The sequence below is a fragment of the Lissotriton helveticus genome, chromosome 3_1, assembly GCF_964261635.1.
Source record: "Lissotriton helveticus chromosome 3_1, aLisHel1.1, whole genome shotgun sequence".
Lineage (NCBI taxonomy): Eukaryota > Metazoa > Chordata > Amphibia > Caudata > Salamandridae > Lissotriton > Lissotriton helveticus.
The window spans coordinates 1,842,247,196-1,842,260,150 of record NC_136061.1 but is presented as its reverse complement, the minus strand read 5'-3'; the positions used below and the strand labels follow the sequence as shown (position 1 = coordinate 1,842,260,150).

The 12,955-nt window shown below is 44.5% G+C and overlaps 2 protein-coding genes across 9 annotated transcripts in view; one reads left to right on the top strand and one right to left on the bottom strand.

The window, feature by feature from the left end:
- LOC144823886 (uncharacterized) overlaps positions 1 to 12,955 on the bottom strand; it is a 1,846,314-nt gene that overhangs the window by 1,357,062 nt on the left and 476,297 nt on the right. The window lies entirely within an intron of this gene.
- LOC144823884 (mucin-5B-like) overlaps positions 1 to 12,955 on the top strand; it is a 946,734-nt gene that overhangs the window by 553,367 nt on the left and 380,412 nt on the right. Inside the window, exon 15 of the mRNA XM_078682773.1 lies at positions 2,369 to 2,495. Coding sequence (XP_078538899.1) covers positions 2,369 to 2,495 — 127 coding nt within the window. The remainder of the gene's footprint in view (positions 1 to 2,368; positions 2,496 to 12,955) is intronic.

Sequence of the window (12,955 nt, the reverse complement as noted above, 5' to 3'; positions counted from 1 at the left end):
AATCTGTCACATCATTGGGGGGCACAGTAAGAGACCGACGTATCACCTCCCCAAGCAGTAAGAAACAGATACCTCACCTCCTCTCCAGTAAGGAACCGACGCATCACCTCCCCTATGCAGTAGTAAGGAACCGACGCTTCACCTCCCCCCGAGCAAGGCACCAACGCATCACCTTCTCTGAGTGTAAGGAACCGACGCATCACATTCCCTGCAACCCTTTTTTTTGTGTGCGAGACGCATACAAGGTACTTTGTGTGAATGGTGCTGCATCTGCAATTTGCTTTGAACTGAACTATTTCTACTATTTGAAAGTCAGATTTTTATTACTGTTTATCAAACAAGTAGAAGGGTCAAGGCACACAAGTCCGGCACTTGTCAGCACTGAGTAGTAAAAGTGAAAAAGGATTTTATAGCAGTGCAACAAACCAGAGATGCAACCCTCCTACACCTCTATAAAGGAATCAATTCCCAAAACAAACATCCACAAAGGTGGTTTAGCATTCAGCTTGCAAATATATTGTATATGTAGCAGAAATGTTTAGACCATTGTACACATATAGAAACAATTGGACAATGTTTTCCCAATGAACAGATGTAGGAATCGTTTCTCCTTCCAAACATTCTTTCTTTGTCAGTTATTTTTTAAATCACACCAGGCGAATAATAGCCAGCGAGTTTCGTCCACCTGGGACTTCTGCAGGGCAACACAATATACACAAAACATACATTTATTTACAATTTAAACAGACATTAAAAACAGGATCTATTTACACTATACATTCAACCAGACATTAAATAGTACGTCAGTTAGATATACTAACTTCATTTATTCCCTTGATTAAACATTTGTTCTCTTGAAATTCTATATGGAAGTGTCTATCAGTAACTTACGTAGGCTACACACATACCTACACAGTGAGAGATACAGTAATACACATAAACAATCACATTATTCATTGTGGACTCTCTATGTGACATAAAAAGCGAGATAATCATACATAGGCAGAGCCAAGTAGGTGTAAAACGATAGGCTCACATACTGCTCTATATGGTTTATAATTTTGCATGCACCAATTCACTGCTATTACTTTGCTCAAAACAAAAAGTGATCCTACACATAATTGTGAGAATCCACTTAAATGTTACATAAGTCTTAATTCTGCATATACTCATAGAATAAGGGTACGCTATCATACCTCAGCATGAAAGTAGTCTTCTCGCATCTTCTTCATGTTGTGCTTTTTGAAAAGAAATATGGTGTATAGGATATGTCGGTGAAAGATATAGAGATAAGAGTTTCACTAGGATGTTACAAAACATCAAAATACCACAATTGGATATATTGACATCTACCATTGACATCTAATGGCTATGGAAGCTTTTCATTATGCGAACTGGATCAAGCAAACACTCGTACTAAGCATCAACATCTAATAGTGTCATGATTGTCAAAGTCGAACCTTATATACAAAACTAGGCTGTCCGATGTGTGGCCAATAACAAGAAGAGGTTAGCCATCTAAGACAAATGCGCCATGTTGAAGACATTATGCTCACCTCAGGCCATATGCCTGTACGTCAACCGCCACAGGCAGACAGGCGTCATTGGGTCTGTCTGCCTTGCAATAATGTGTTTTCTTTAGGTGACTACCTCACTGAGTTTGCGAGTGGAACTAAGAGACTTTTTGTTTTTACGTACGACCTGAGATATACTGTTAATGACACCTAATGTGAATAAGCTCTACCTATATATTGACTATCTTGATACGCTTTGTTTATATAAACTCAAGATGGTGGCTCCCTCTTTTCTGATAAATAGAACTATTGAGCTATAGTGTCTGTCGCCTTTGGGGTAGTATGGCCTCTTTGGATTCACCACATTATTGGAACTAGATAATCACTCTAGACAATCAGTGTTTGTGTATTTGATATGTGTGTTTGTTTTGACATATCTAATGGACTAAACACTTCTGCTACATATAAAATTGATTTGCAAGCTGAGCGTTGAACCACCTTTGTGGATATTTTTATTATTGTATTGTGGACTTTTGTCATTTTGGTCTTGTTTGGTTTAGATAAAGATTACTAATTTTTCCAAACTGGTGTGGTGTCCATTTGAAGTGTTTTCACTGTATTACTGTATGTCTTCATGAATTCTTTACTCACTGCCTCTGAGATAAGCCTGTCTGCTCGTGCCAAGCTTCCAAGGGGTTGAGTAGGGGTTATTTTAGAATTTCCCCCTTACCCTGACTAGATGCAAGGGTCTCTATTTCGATAAAGGTACCTACATCTGCCAACTAGAGACTCCCATTTCTAACATGAGCTATTTCACTGCTTTAGTAAAGTGGATTGTTCTTTTTCTCTCCTAGAATTGCATATATGACACCTGCAACTCAGAAAGCAGTGAAGATGCTCTCATTGCCATCCTATCTGCATACACCAAACGGTGCACTGACCAGGGAGTGGTCTTGCCAGAATGGAGGAGTTTGATCACAGGTAGGTGGTCTGGCACTGAAGAAGTGCTCAATAATAATAGACAAATATGATCTTTCCTTAATGTCAACAGCCAAGAGTGATGAACTCCTGCCAAAACGCACCCACAACATTTCTGCACATTCACTTCTTGTACCTTTAAAGGGATCTAATAACTCAGCATATGCTTTATTTGTACTAAAACAAATTATGTCACTCACTATTCACATTCAAGTCCTCCTCACAAAATCTAGATGAGTTCTGAAGTTAACAACTGTGCATATTTACAGTTGAGGAAGTGCAGCCAATTTATAGTGATTTCAAGGAGGGAAAACATGAGGTCATGCTATTGTGACCTCTACTTCCACCATAAAATAAAAAACATTGTTACCTCTTTGCAGAGTGATTGTAGTATATTAGAAGAGCCCCCTTCCCAGGACTCCACCCCAGTAAGACTAAATGCACATTAGACTGCTGGCCTGGTGTGGAACAAGGGTGGCCAAGAAATAGGATGATCATTTCTGAGTTTCCACCCAGCTCCCAGAACCTTACGGTCTAACAAGGTCCTGCCCAGCCATATCAACCCACAGGGTTTTCTGTGCCCTCCACATATCTTTGGAAGGTGGTATCAGGCACAAATGTCCAAGCAGACACTCCAGTGACACACTGAGAGGGACGCAAATACATTAAGATGGATGCTGGGACCGTGCACTGACTCCTGACCGCACATACAGCAGCGGACTTCTCTCCTAACACCACCGGAGCTACAGAGATGGGGAGTGCCTGGCACGGCTGGGCACTTGCCCTCCTCTGGTGGTGCCCCACAGCCTCCTGCATGGACACAAGAGATGTAGGTCAGCCTAAAGAGCTTGGATGGGGCTCGAAGACCTGAGGTTAGGCAGTACCTTTGCTTCAATGCCTGTGAGAGTCATGGTGGACCATACACGGGCCTCACACTGAGGACCCTCATAACTGCGCCCCTTTTCTACTGACCTCACACCCTGGTTCTCTTTCCTCTTCATCTCTCAATCTCAACCCATGCTGTGGCAGAGGCTGACCTGATCAGATGCAGGAAGCAAGAGACAAACGCACCCTAGCCTGGTTACCTCAGGACACCTTGAGGGGCCCAGATTTAAGTGGACTACAATGCGGCAAGGAGTCACTGGGGCCGACAGCAGCTTTGGGAAGGTGCTTTTGGAGATACAGAAACCAAAATTGGATGCAATAAAAACCGGTGTCTGAAGCCCAGACCAAGATAGATACGTTTGAAATCCCGACTCATGGGCAAAACGGGACCGCTGCCGGAGGAGAGCCCCAGGGAGACCCTACATAAGGAGGAGGAGAACCCACAGAAATTCTGTAGGTGATACAAGCCTCATGGTCAGTCCTTGAATCCAGAATAGGAAAGGTGTGAATGGATGTGGCCCTTTTTCAGGCAGAACATCCTTAACTCCAAAGATAGAGTCTCCGAGGCAAAAGAGCCTCAGTGGTGGCTGGTGACATTTGAAACTGGTGAGGTGCAAAAGTGCGGTATGACTTTTATGTAGCTTGCGACACAAGCACGCTCAACGGACAAAAATGGGGTCTAGGGTGGATCCTCCTGAGAAATAATTAGAAAAAGATTGGCATATGGTGCATTTTGAAGAAAAGGAATTTTGTGTTAAAGCTAGGCTTAAAGCAGTGGGAATGTATAGTTTTGAAACATTAAACACATTAAAAACTGCCCCATATCTTACTGCATTATTTATGTTCAGCAATACTGTAATATGCAAATTGTACAGGACAACAACTTCGGCCTATTAAAGTGTATCTTTGCCTAGTGTCTTGAACTACATGCAGCATCAACTTTGGGAGAAAATAACCAGGCTTCGGTAAGCACCCGGAGCCTTTACATTTGCTTTGTAAATATTTTGACATTACTGTTACCCATTCACACACATTCGCACAAACTTTAAATTGTAACTGGAATACATGCCCATAGTTCTGTGTGCTCTGCAAAGAGGCCAACCCACTGACAGGCACTTTGCTTTGGCTTCAGATGCAGCGCCAGAGCTCTCAATCAAAGCCCTTCATAAACACCTGGCATGTCTTAAAGTGTGCACTATGCCACAGTAATAGGATGCACGGAGCAAAAATATGAAAACAGAACCTGATAAAATAGCTACCACTCCAGGGGGATGCAAGATTAAGTAAATAAGAGAGGTATTAAATTGCTGACATGCATTGCCATAACATGTTTAACATTCATTGTTCGTAAATCAATCCATGTTTTTGGTACTGATCTTAAGGGCATGAAGATAAGGCCAGTTTTATCACCATACAGTAGATAACTGTCTTTACTATAGGCACAAATGTCTCCCATTGCACTTGACTCAGATATTTGGATCAACTTCACAAGGGATTAATAATCAGTCCTGCTTCTGGCTGGATTTCACAGTACAGGAAAAAACATAAAGCCAGAATTACAATATAGAAATTTCACTACACACGACTTGTAATCAGAGACATAGCATGTGTGGATACATCTTTAAGCTGGCCGAATGAAAATTATAAGTGCCAGAAAGCAATGCACAATAGGCCTTTCTGAACTTCTAAATAACATCTCCATATTTGGGAGTGAATCTTCCAATATTGATGCGTATTAGGTTTCTTAAAACTTATCTTACAATACTAACTACTTAACTGTAAGACAATGGATTAAAGAAAGCACACATCTGTCTCGTAATTTTGTTCTCAGCTATGTCCAAATATTTTAAGTAAGAACTTATTGCTGACAAACAAGAACTGGGCTGCTGGTGTAACTGCTCCGCCTTTTCTCTTCCATTACCTGTGTAGCAGTGCATTTGCATTTACATATTACAAATTGAGCACTTCCTGTTTTTAAAACAGCAGCTGCATGTCCATGCATCTGATCTGCAGATGCTTTAAGCTTATGTTGTCAGTACTGCAAATGCATATTTTATAAAAGCAATTGCTCCCACTTTGAACATGTTAAACACTGCAGAAGATGCTGGCTTGATGTGAAGCGACCCAAATTCACCAACTTCAAGCATTAATGTGAGCGCTGGATGTGGAAGATTTACCAACTGTTTGGTCCCCTACAATTATATGGCAATAGAGAATCAAATCAGGAGATAGCATTGATTGAAATATGTGACGAGAAAAGCCAAATTATACAGTGTAATGCAGCACTTTTGACTTTGTTATTTCACTATTTTATTTTTAAAACACAATATTATTGTTTGCCCATTCACCTCATTGTGACTAATCTAGCACCAGTCCACAAAACTCGTCAACCAGAAGTTAGCACACTAAGGGGCCGATTCCGATCCGGGTCGGAAAGCTCTCCGACCGATCCGGATCTGGAATGTTTTCCGATCGAGCCCGACTCCTGCAGTACAACCAAGCGAGTACGATGCGGCCGTATGCTGCCGGACTCGGTTCGGTCGGACTCCCATAGAAGTCAATGGGAGCCAGTTGTACAACTCGTACATGGGCTCCCTTTGACTGAATAGCTACGTCTTGTACAAGTGCACCCCCTACAGTGGGTACACGTCAGTGCCGTCCACACCATACATGTCTGTGTTGGGGAGACCCATGGGTCTCCCCCTGTGTCCAAGTCGTAAGGCTGCAGGTAACAGGGGGTCCGACCCGGACCCCTGAAGTCCAACTCTGGGAGCTATTGCGACCCGGACGCTCTGACTCGATCTGGCAGTCCAAATCGAGCATCGTACTAGCTCGGTCTTGAAACGTCTCCATTGTGTGCCACAGTTTGCCTGTGACCAAGTCGTACAGAGCAGGTCGGACCCGGAAACGATTAGTAGATTTCACACTTGTTTGCATCGTACTTCGACATCCGGACCCGTGTACAACTCGGACGGAAATTCAGCCTCTGAATCGGATCCGCCAATGCCGATCCCGATTCGGTGCCCTACCGACCGAGATCGAAATCGGCCCCTTAATGTCTTGCATTCTGGATTGAGCTTTCTTTTCAATTCCACTGGGCCTTGGCAGAGTTCTTTCTGTGGCATTTGAATTTGTCTGCCGAAACTCTGCAGTTTCTTCTCTTGTCACAGTCACAAAGCACATTATCATCCCTTCTGTCATTATTCTGTAATGCAAACGAAAGAACAAGAGTAACATTACTTTTAACTCCTGCAATGTGCAAAAACATCAGTCCACTCAAGAATCTTGGAAGTGGAGGGAAAGCGAAAACAAAGCAAACCAAAGTTACACTTATCTGAATGCCTCTACACTAAACATTCCCAGAATACGTTTTGAAAATTAGAAACGGACAGGCAGTGCCTTGCCTTGGTCTGCTGAAAGAAATATTGCAATCCCCTAGTGCATTGCAATCTCCCGAGTGCCTGCTTTCTGCATGCAGAGACAAACAGGCTACGTTCCTCACATCCACTCCTATGTAAGAGGAACTGAAAAGAGTGGGACTGTGCCTATTAGTGATGGACATCTGGCAGGGCCTAATATCATGACGCTAAAAGCGTTGCTGGCCTACAGTTTGATATCCTACCATGGACTTCAATAGCAGAGAAGGGCTTTAGAACAGTAAGCCCTGCCCCTGCATGCGTTCAGAATGTTGATTTACTACCTGGCTTCTGTCTCCTGCTTTAAAGCAAGGTGGAGCAGGCAGCCTGAGAAAGATAGCCCAGAATTAAATACATCGATTTAATTAGAGTATTTCTAAGTAAATAAATCTATTTAATATTTATATTGAATTCTGCAAGAATTTCAGCATGGCACAGCCCAAGAGCCCTAAGGAGAAACCATCCCTAGAGAGCCGTATTTCCGAGCTGAAAGACACAGTCTGTGACCTTAAAATGGAGTTGTCCCCTCTGACCACAACCTCTAAGACGCTCATTGATTGGGTAGAGGATGCAGAAAATAGAGCCCGCAGAATCAACCTCTGTTTTGTCAGGTTCCCCAAAGGTGTGGAGGGATTGACACCCGAACTGAAGCAATGGATTAAATCATGGATATACACTGCTGTACCATCTAAATGCATCATCATTGAACGAGCAGGGGTTTGCCACAAAAGCTTCTACTGCGGACCCGCCCCGACCCATGATTGTCATAGTGTTGATCTACCGGAACAGAGATGCCATCTTGTGGGGGACAAGGGCAAAGGGGCAACTCTCCTTCCAAACCAGATGTGTGATGATCTTCCCAGATTATACCCGTAAAGTCCAACTGCAGTAAACATCATACAACCATGTAAAATAAAAACTTAAGGCTGTGAGTCTACAATATCTGTTTCTATCTCCAGCAATGCTGAGAGTGACCCATGCAGGTAAACCGCACTTCTTCAAGGAGGCATGAGACTGGCTGACGGAACAGCAACCTCTTCAGACCACTCACCCACCTTTGTGGCCCGACCATCCTGAGCCTGGAGGCGTGGGTCCCCCAAAAGGGGTGAGCCGCCGAGGTGTCTCAGATGTCAGATGAGGTCCCAGAGGGAATGTACGAAAGTCCAAAAAGCCCCAAATTCATCTGACTTGGAGAAAGAGGATGAGGGAACCCAGGATCACACAGAATCACTTGGAACCTGGAGTTCTGGGAGACACTTAACTCCTCAGAGACACAGAACACTGAATGTATAAAGAGGGTAGGATATGTTTGACTTCGCCAACTATAGCTTGCCAGAACTAATGTATTCTTTATACAGCCCTTATAGACCAGGGTGGATCGGGCAATGGTCAGGGGTAACCGTAACCGCCTAGTTCAAGAGTTAGGTAGTTAATTTTGGGCAACAGATGTTTCTCCAGGGGTGGAGTATAAGGAGGGGGGAGTTTGGGAAAGGCAAATCAGTCGGATTTCTATGTTGGTTGTTTTGTTTTTATTTCACCAGGCAAGGTACGACGCATTGACTTTCTGCACCTCAACAGGGACAAAAGTCTCAGCCCAGTAAAACCAGAGGTAGAGGGACCTGCAGCGTGCTTCATTGTGTCTTTGAGAAATCACACTACAACTTTTACACCTTCGCACCCCACCCTACATAAGCTGGCATGAATGACTTCACGTTAATGATGTGAAATGTGAATGGTCTCCTGGACCACATCAAACATGGGACTTTTTATACCATTGTGCCTCAAAAATAGTGATGCTTCAGGAGGTCCACCTTCTAAAGGCCAACTGTACTTTTCTAGTCAGCTATGGCTACGATAGGGTACATCACTAAAGATTTGCTTGTAACTCCAGGGGGGTAGGTATCATACTCTAAAAGTCCCTGCCACTAGCGGTCTCTGAGATTTCCAGTGATTCCCTGGGGAGAAATGTGTTGATAGAGGGCTTGATGGAAGGAACCCAATGCAATCTGCTGAGTATATATATCCCACCACTGCTGGCTTCACCTACATTACTATAGGGATCTTATCTGCTTCTACCCTCAGGTAGGACAAAAATACAGGGGATTTTAAATTTTAATGTTATTCTGGGCTCAAAGGACTGCCTCTGGACCCCAGAGATTTGATCCAGGACAGGGAGGAAGCTGGTCAACGTGGTCCTGGGCTTGGGCTTATAAGACAACTAGGGGGTGTGGAACCTAGGGACCAGAAAATACATTCATGCTTCAGTGTCCCACAGGCCAGTATCTTGCATAGACCTGTTGCTGCTCCCAGCCCCTGACATTCTGCACACACAGGGTTCACATATTTTACCCCAGGGCATTTCAGATCATGCTCCAGTTATGGTCCACATCGGAGATGGGAGAGTGGGGGAGAGACAGCTGTAGTGCCCTAACACTTGGTTCATATCAGACGGGCAACTCATCCCCATTCTCTCTACACAATTGAAGGCCTTCCTACATATCATAAACAGTAGACTCAACCTGAGACCCTTTGGGAGGTCCATAAGGCCACCATGTAAGGTGTTGCTTGTTCCTATATGAGAGGCAAATCTTGTGAGACGAGACATAGGCCTGAATTTTAGAGTTGGAGACAGCAATTCTAACACTAGAAAACTGTAGTCAGGTTAGCTTAATGAAACCAATGACCCACAACTTGGTGGATGACAGGCAACTGTGCCTGGGCACGGCACTGTGGTGTGGGGAGGCCTGTACCTGGAGGGTGTATGAGTAGGGTGACAAATCCAGTAAACTTGGCTTGCAACTGGAGTTCAGAGTTGTGGCTCACATTACCAAGGAAACTGGATTACAAGCTGTTGATGCCTCAGAAATAGCATTCGCTTTCATGGACTACTATGGCTCTCTCTATGCCAAGCCCACATGCCCAACACATGAGGCCCGTCCATGACCCAACCGCGACCAGCTCCAGGGACCTTAGCTCACCGACCACCCACCGCTATGACTCAGCTGCCCCCCCTCGCACTCAACTCCAGAAGGAGCAACAACTGCCAGCTGTCCATGCTGAGCACCACCCATGTACAGTTCTCCTGCCGTCACTGCCCCAAGACCTTCACCACCGACTGCACCCCAAGGCCACCGCCCGCACTGAACACCAACACCTCCAAAGCCCTAAGGTGCATTCTCCTCAACGTTCGCTTCCTACACAGACAAGCCGCAGAGATCTTGGACCCCCTCGACACCCTCTCACCAGATGCCACCTTCTTTATAGAAACCTGGAACAATGCCTCCTCCACCGTGACATCGCTGGTTGTTTACCCAGTAGGCCTCTCAGTTGCCCCTTTTTACTGCGTCTGTTCTTCTATTTTCTTCTTTTACTGTGTTATGTTATGGTGTAGCAGCTCTCCTTTACCTAAAGCGCCGGGACACTCTTTTTGAGTAACCGTTGCGCTATACAAAAGAATAAATAACATAACATAACATAACACTGCCATCCCCGACGGATACAAGACCCAGAGGAAGGACCGCCCCATCCGCCCAGGAGGAGGACTCGCCATTGTACACAAGAGCTCCCTCCGACTCTCAATCTCCAACACGAGTTACTCCTTCTCCACCACTGAACACCTTCACTTCCAGATCCAGACCAGCCCTAGAGCCACACTTCGCAGCACCCTCACCTACAGACCCCCAAACTCCGCTCTTCGTTCACAACTACCATCACCAACCTCATTGCACCCCACGCCATCGCCTCCATGGAGTACATACTCGTCAGAGACCTGAACTTCCACCTCGACAACCCCAGCGACCCCAACTCCACCACCCTCCGGGACAACCTCGCCAACATCGGACTAAAACAGCTCATCACCAGGCCCACCCATAAGGTAGGACACACCCTGAACTCCATCTTCGCAGGAGGTAACAAAATTCACTTCAGGCACACCACACAAGCCCCATGGATGGACCAACACTGTGTACACTTCCACGTCGACAAACCCACACCACCCAAACCTGCACCGTGCCCTCCATGAAGGAAATGGAACAAAGTCACGGAGGAGCAGCTCAACTCCACCCTCAACCGCGACGCCCCAGCACCTCAACCAGCGCCAACCTCGCAGCCCAAAAACTCCACAGATGGATCCCCAACTGCTTAGACGAGCTGACATCCCTACGTAACCCCGACAGACAGCACCCCAGGAAGGCCACCTGGTTCACCGCCGACCTCCAAGTATCCAGACACACCTCCAGACGTCTCGGGAAAAACTGGAGAAACAGCAAAACGTCAGAAGATCGCACCACCTACAAGAATGCCATGACAGAATACCACCAAAGCATCAGATCCACCAAAAGGACCTTCATTCAAAACAAGATTCTCGCCAACTCCAGCAACTCCAAGGAACTCTGCAGCATCTTCCAGGTATTCACCAATCTCCCTAGCGAAGCCATGGACATGACCCCTTCCCAGGTCCTCTGCAGCAAGGTTAGATCCTACTTCCATCTGAAAATAAAAGGCCTCTACGTCAACTTCCACGACCAGACACCCGACTCTGAAACCACTTCCTTCTCCAGCAACGCCAGCCAGCCCACCATCTCCTCCTGGACCCCTGTCTCCACTGAAAACACCACTTCATCCATGAAAGGCAGAACCCAAAGAATCAGACTACCACCCTTCGTCTACGAACCCACGGAAATCAACTGCGAAGTACCCCAAGGATCATCGCTCAGCCCCATGCTCTTCCACATCTACATGGCCCCCTCACCGCCATTGTCAGACAGCACAGACTCAGCATAGTATCCTAAGCCAACAACACCCAGTTCATCCTGTCCCTCACCAAGGACCCAATCACCACCAGACTCAACTTCCAGAAAGGAATGAATGACGTCACATCCTGGATGAGCAGCAGATGCCTGAAGCTCAACTCGGAGAAGACTGAGGTCCTCGTCCTTGGACCATTCCCTCTGCATGGCACAACATCTGGTGGCCCACCATCCTCTGCAGCCCTCCCATCCCCAAGGACCATGCCCGAAACCTCAGCATTGTCCTCGACTCCTCCCTCTCCGTGACCTGACAGGTCAAAGCCATCGCCTCCAGCTGCTTCGACACCCTCTGCATCCTCCAACAGACCTTCAAATGGATCCCCCTGAATCAAGGAAGGCCATCACCCACACATTCATATCCAGCAGACTGTACTACGGAAATGCCCTCTACCCGGGATAAACAAGTCTCTTTTCCACTATCTCCAGACCATACAGAACACCGCAGCCAGACTTGTCCTCGGCATCCCTCGGCACAAACACATCAAATCACTGACAAAATATCGGAGGTCACATATTTTGAGGACCTACAGAAATATTGCAGTAAAAATATCAAAGTCAAGAATATCGACATCCCATGAACATTATGGTAAGTACAAAAATATCGGAAAAAAAATATCGATGTCAAAAATATCATTGTTAAAAATACCGGTTTTTATTTAAGTTAAAAAAAGTATTGTAAAATAAAATAAATAATACATATAAATAAAATAAACATAGTTAAAAATATTTAAAAATGCTTAAAAAATATGGGTAATATATATCAGTAAATATACATTACACATATACATATAATATATATACTTATTATTATGTTTTAATATTTATTTCAATAACCCATAAATTGTTTCTTTTTATTTTATAAATCATAAATACATCTAAACACATAAAACAATAATATAAATAAAAATGAAAGAAATATATGTAACATACTAAAAACAAAATATATATTTTTCATCTTTTTATAATTAATTATACACTATATTACCTAAAAAAAAATATTAGATAGCGGAGGAAGTAAAATTACTATTCAAACTCCAGTGACTGCAACAGTAGGAAAAGTGTTGGCTAGCGTAGGGGTAAACATGACAATTCCCACTCCAATGAGTGCAACAGTAGGGATAGTGTTGGATGGATAGCGTAGAGGTAAAAATTACTATTCCAACTCCACTGAGGGCAGCAGTAGGGAAAGTGTTGGATAGCATAGTGGTTAAAATTACTATTCCCACTCCAGTGAGTGCAACAGTAGAGAAAGTATTGGATAGCGTAAGGGTAAAAATTACTATTCCAACTCCAGTGAGTGCAACAGAAGGGGAAGTGTAGGATAGAGTAGGATTTAAATTAACATACTTATCAA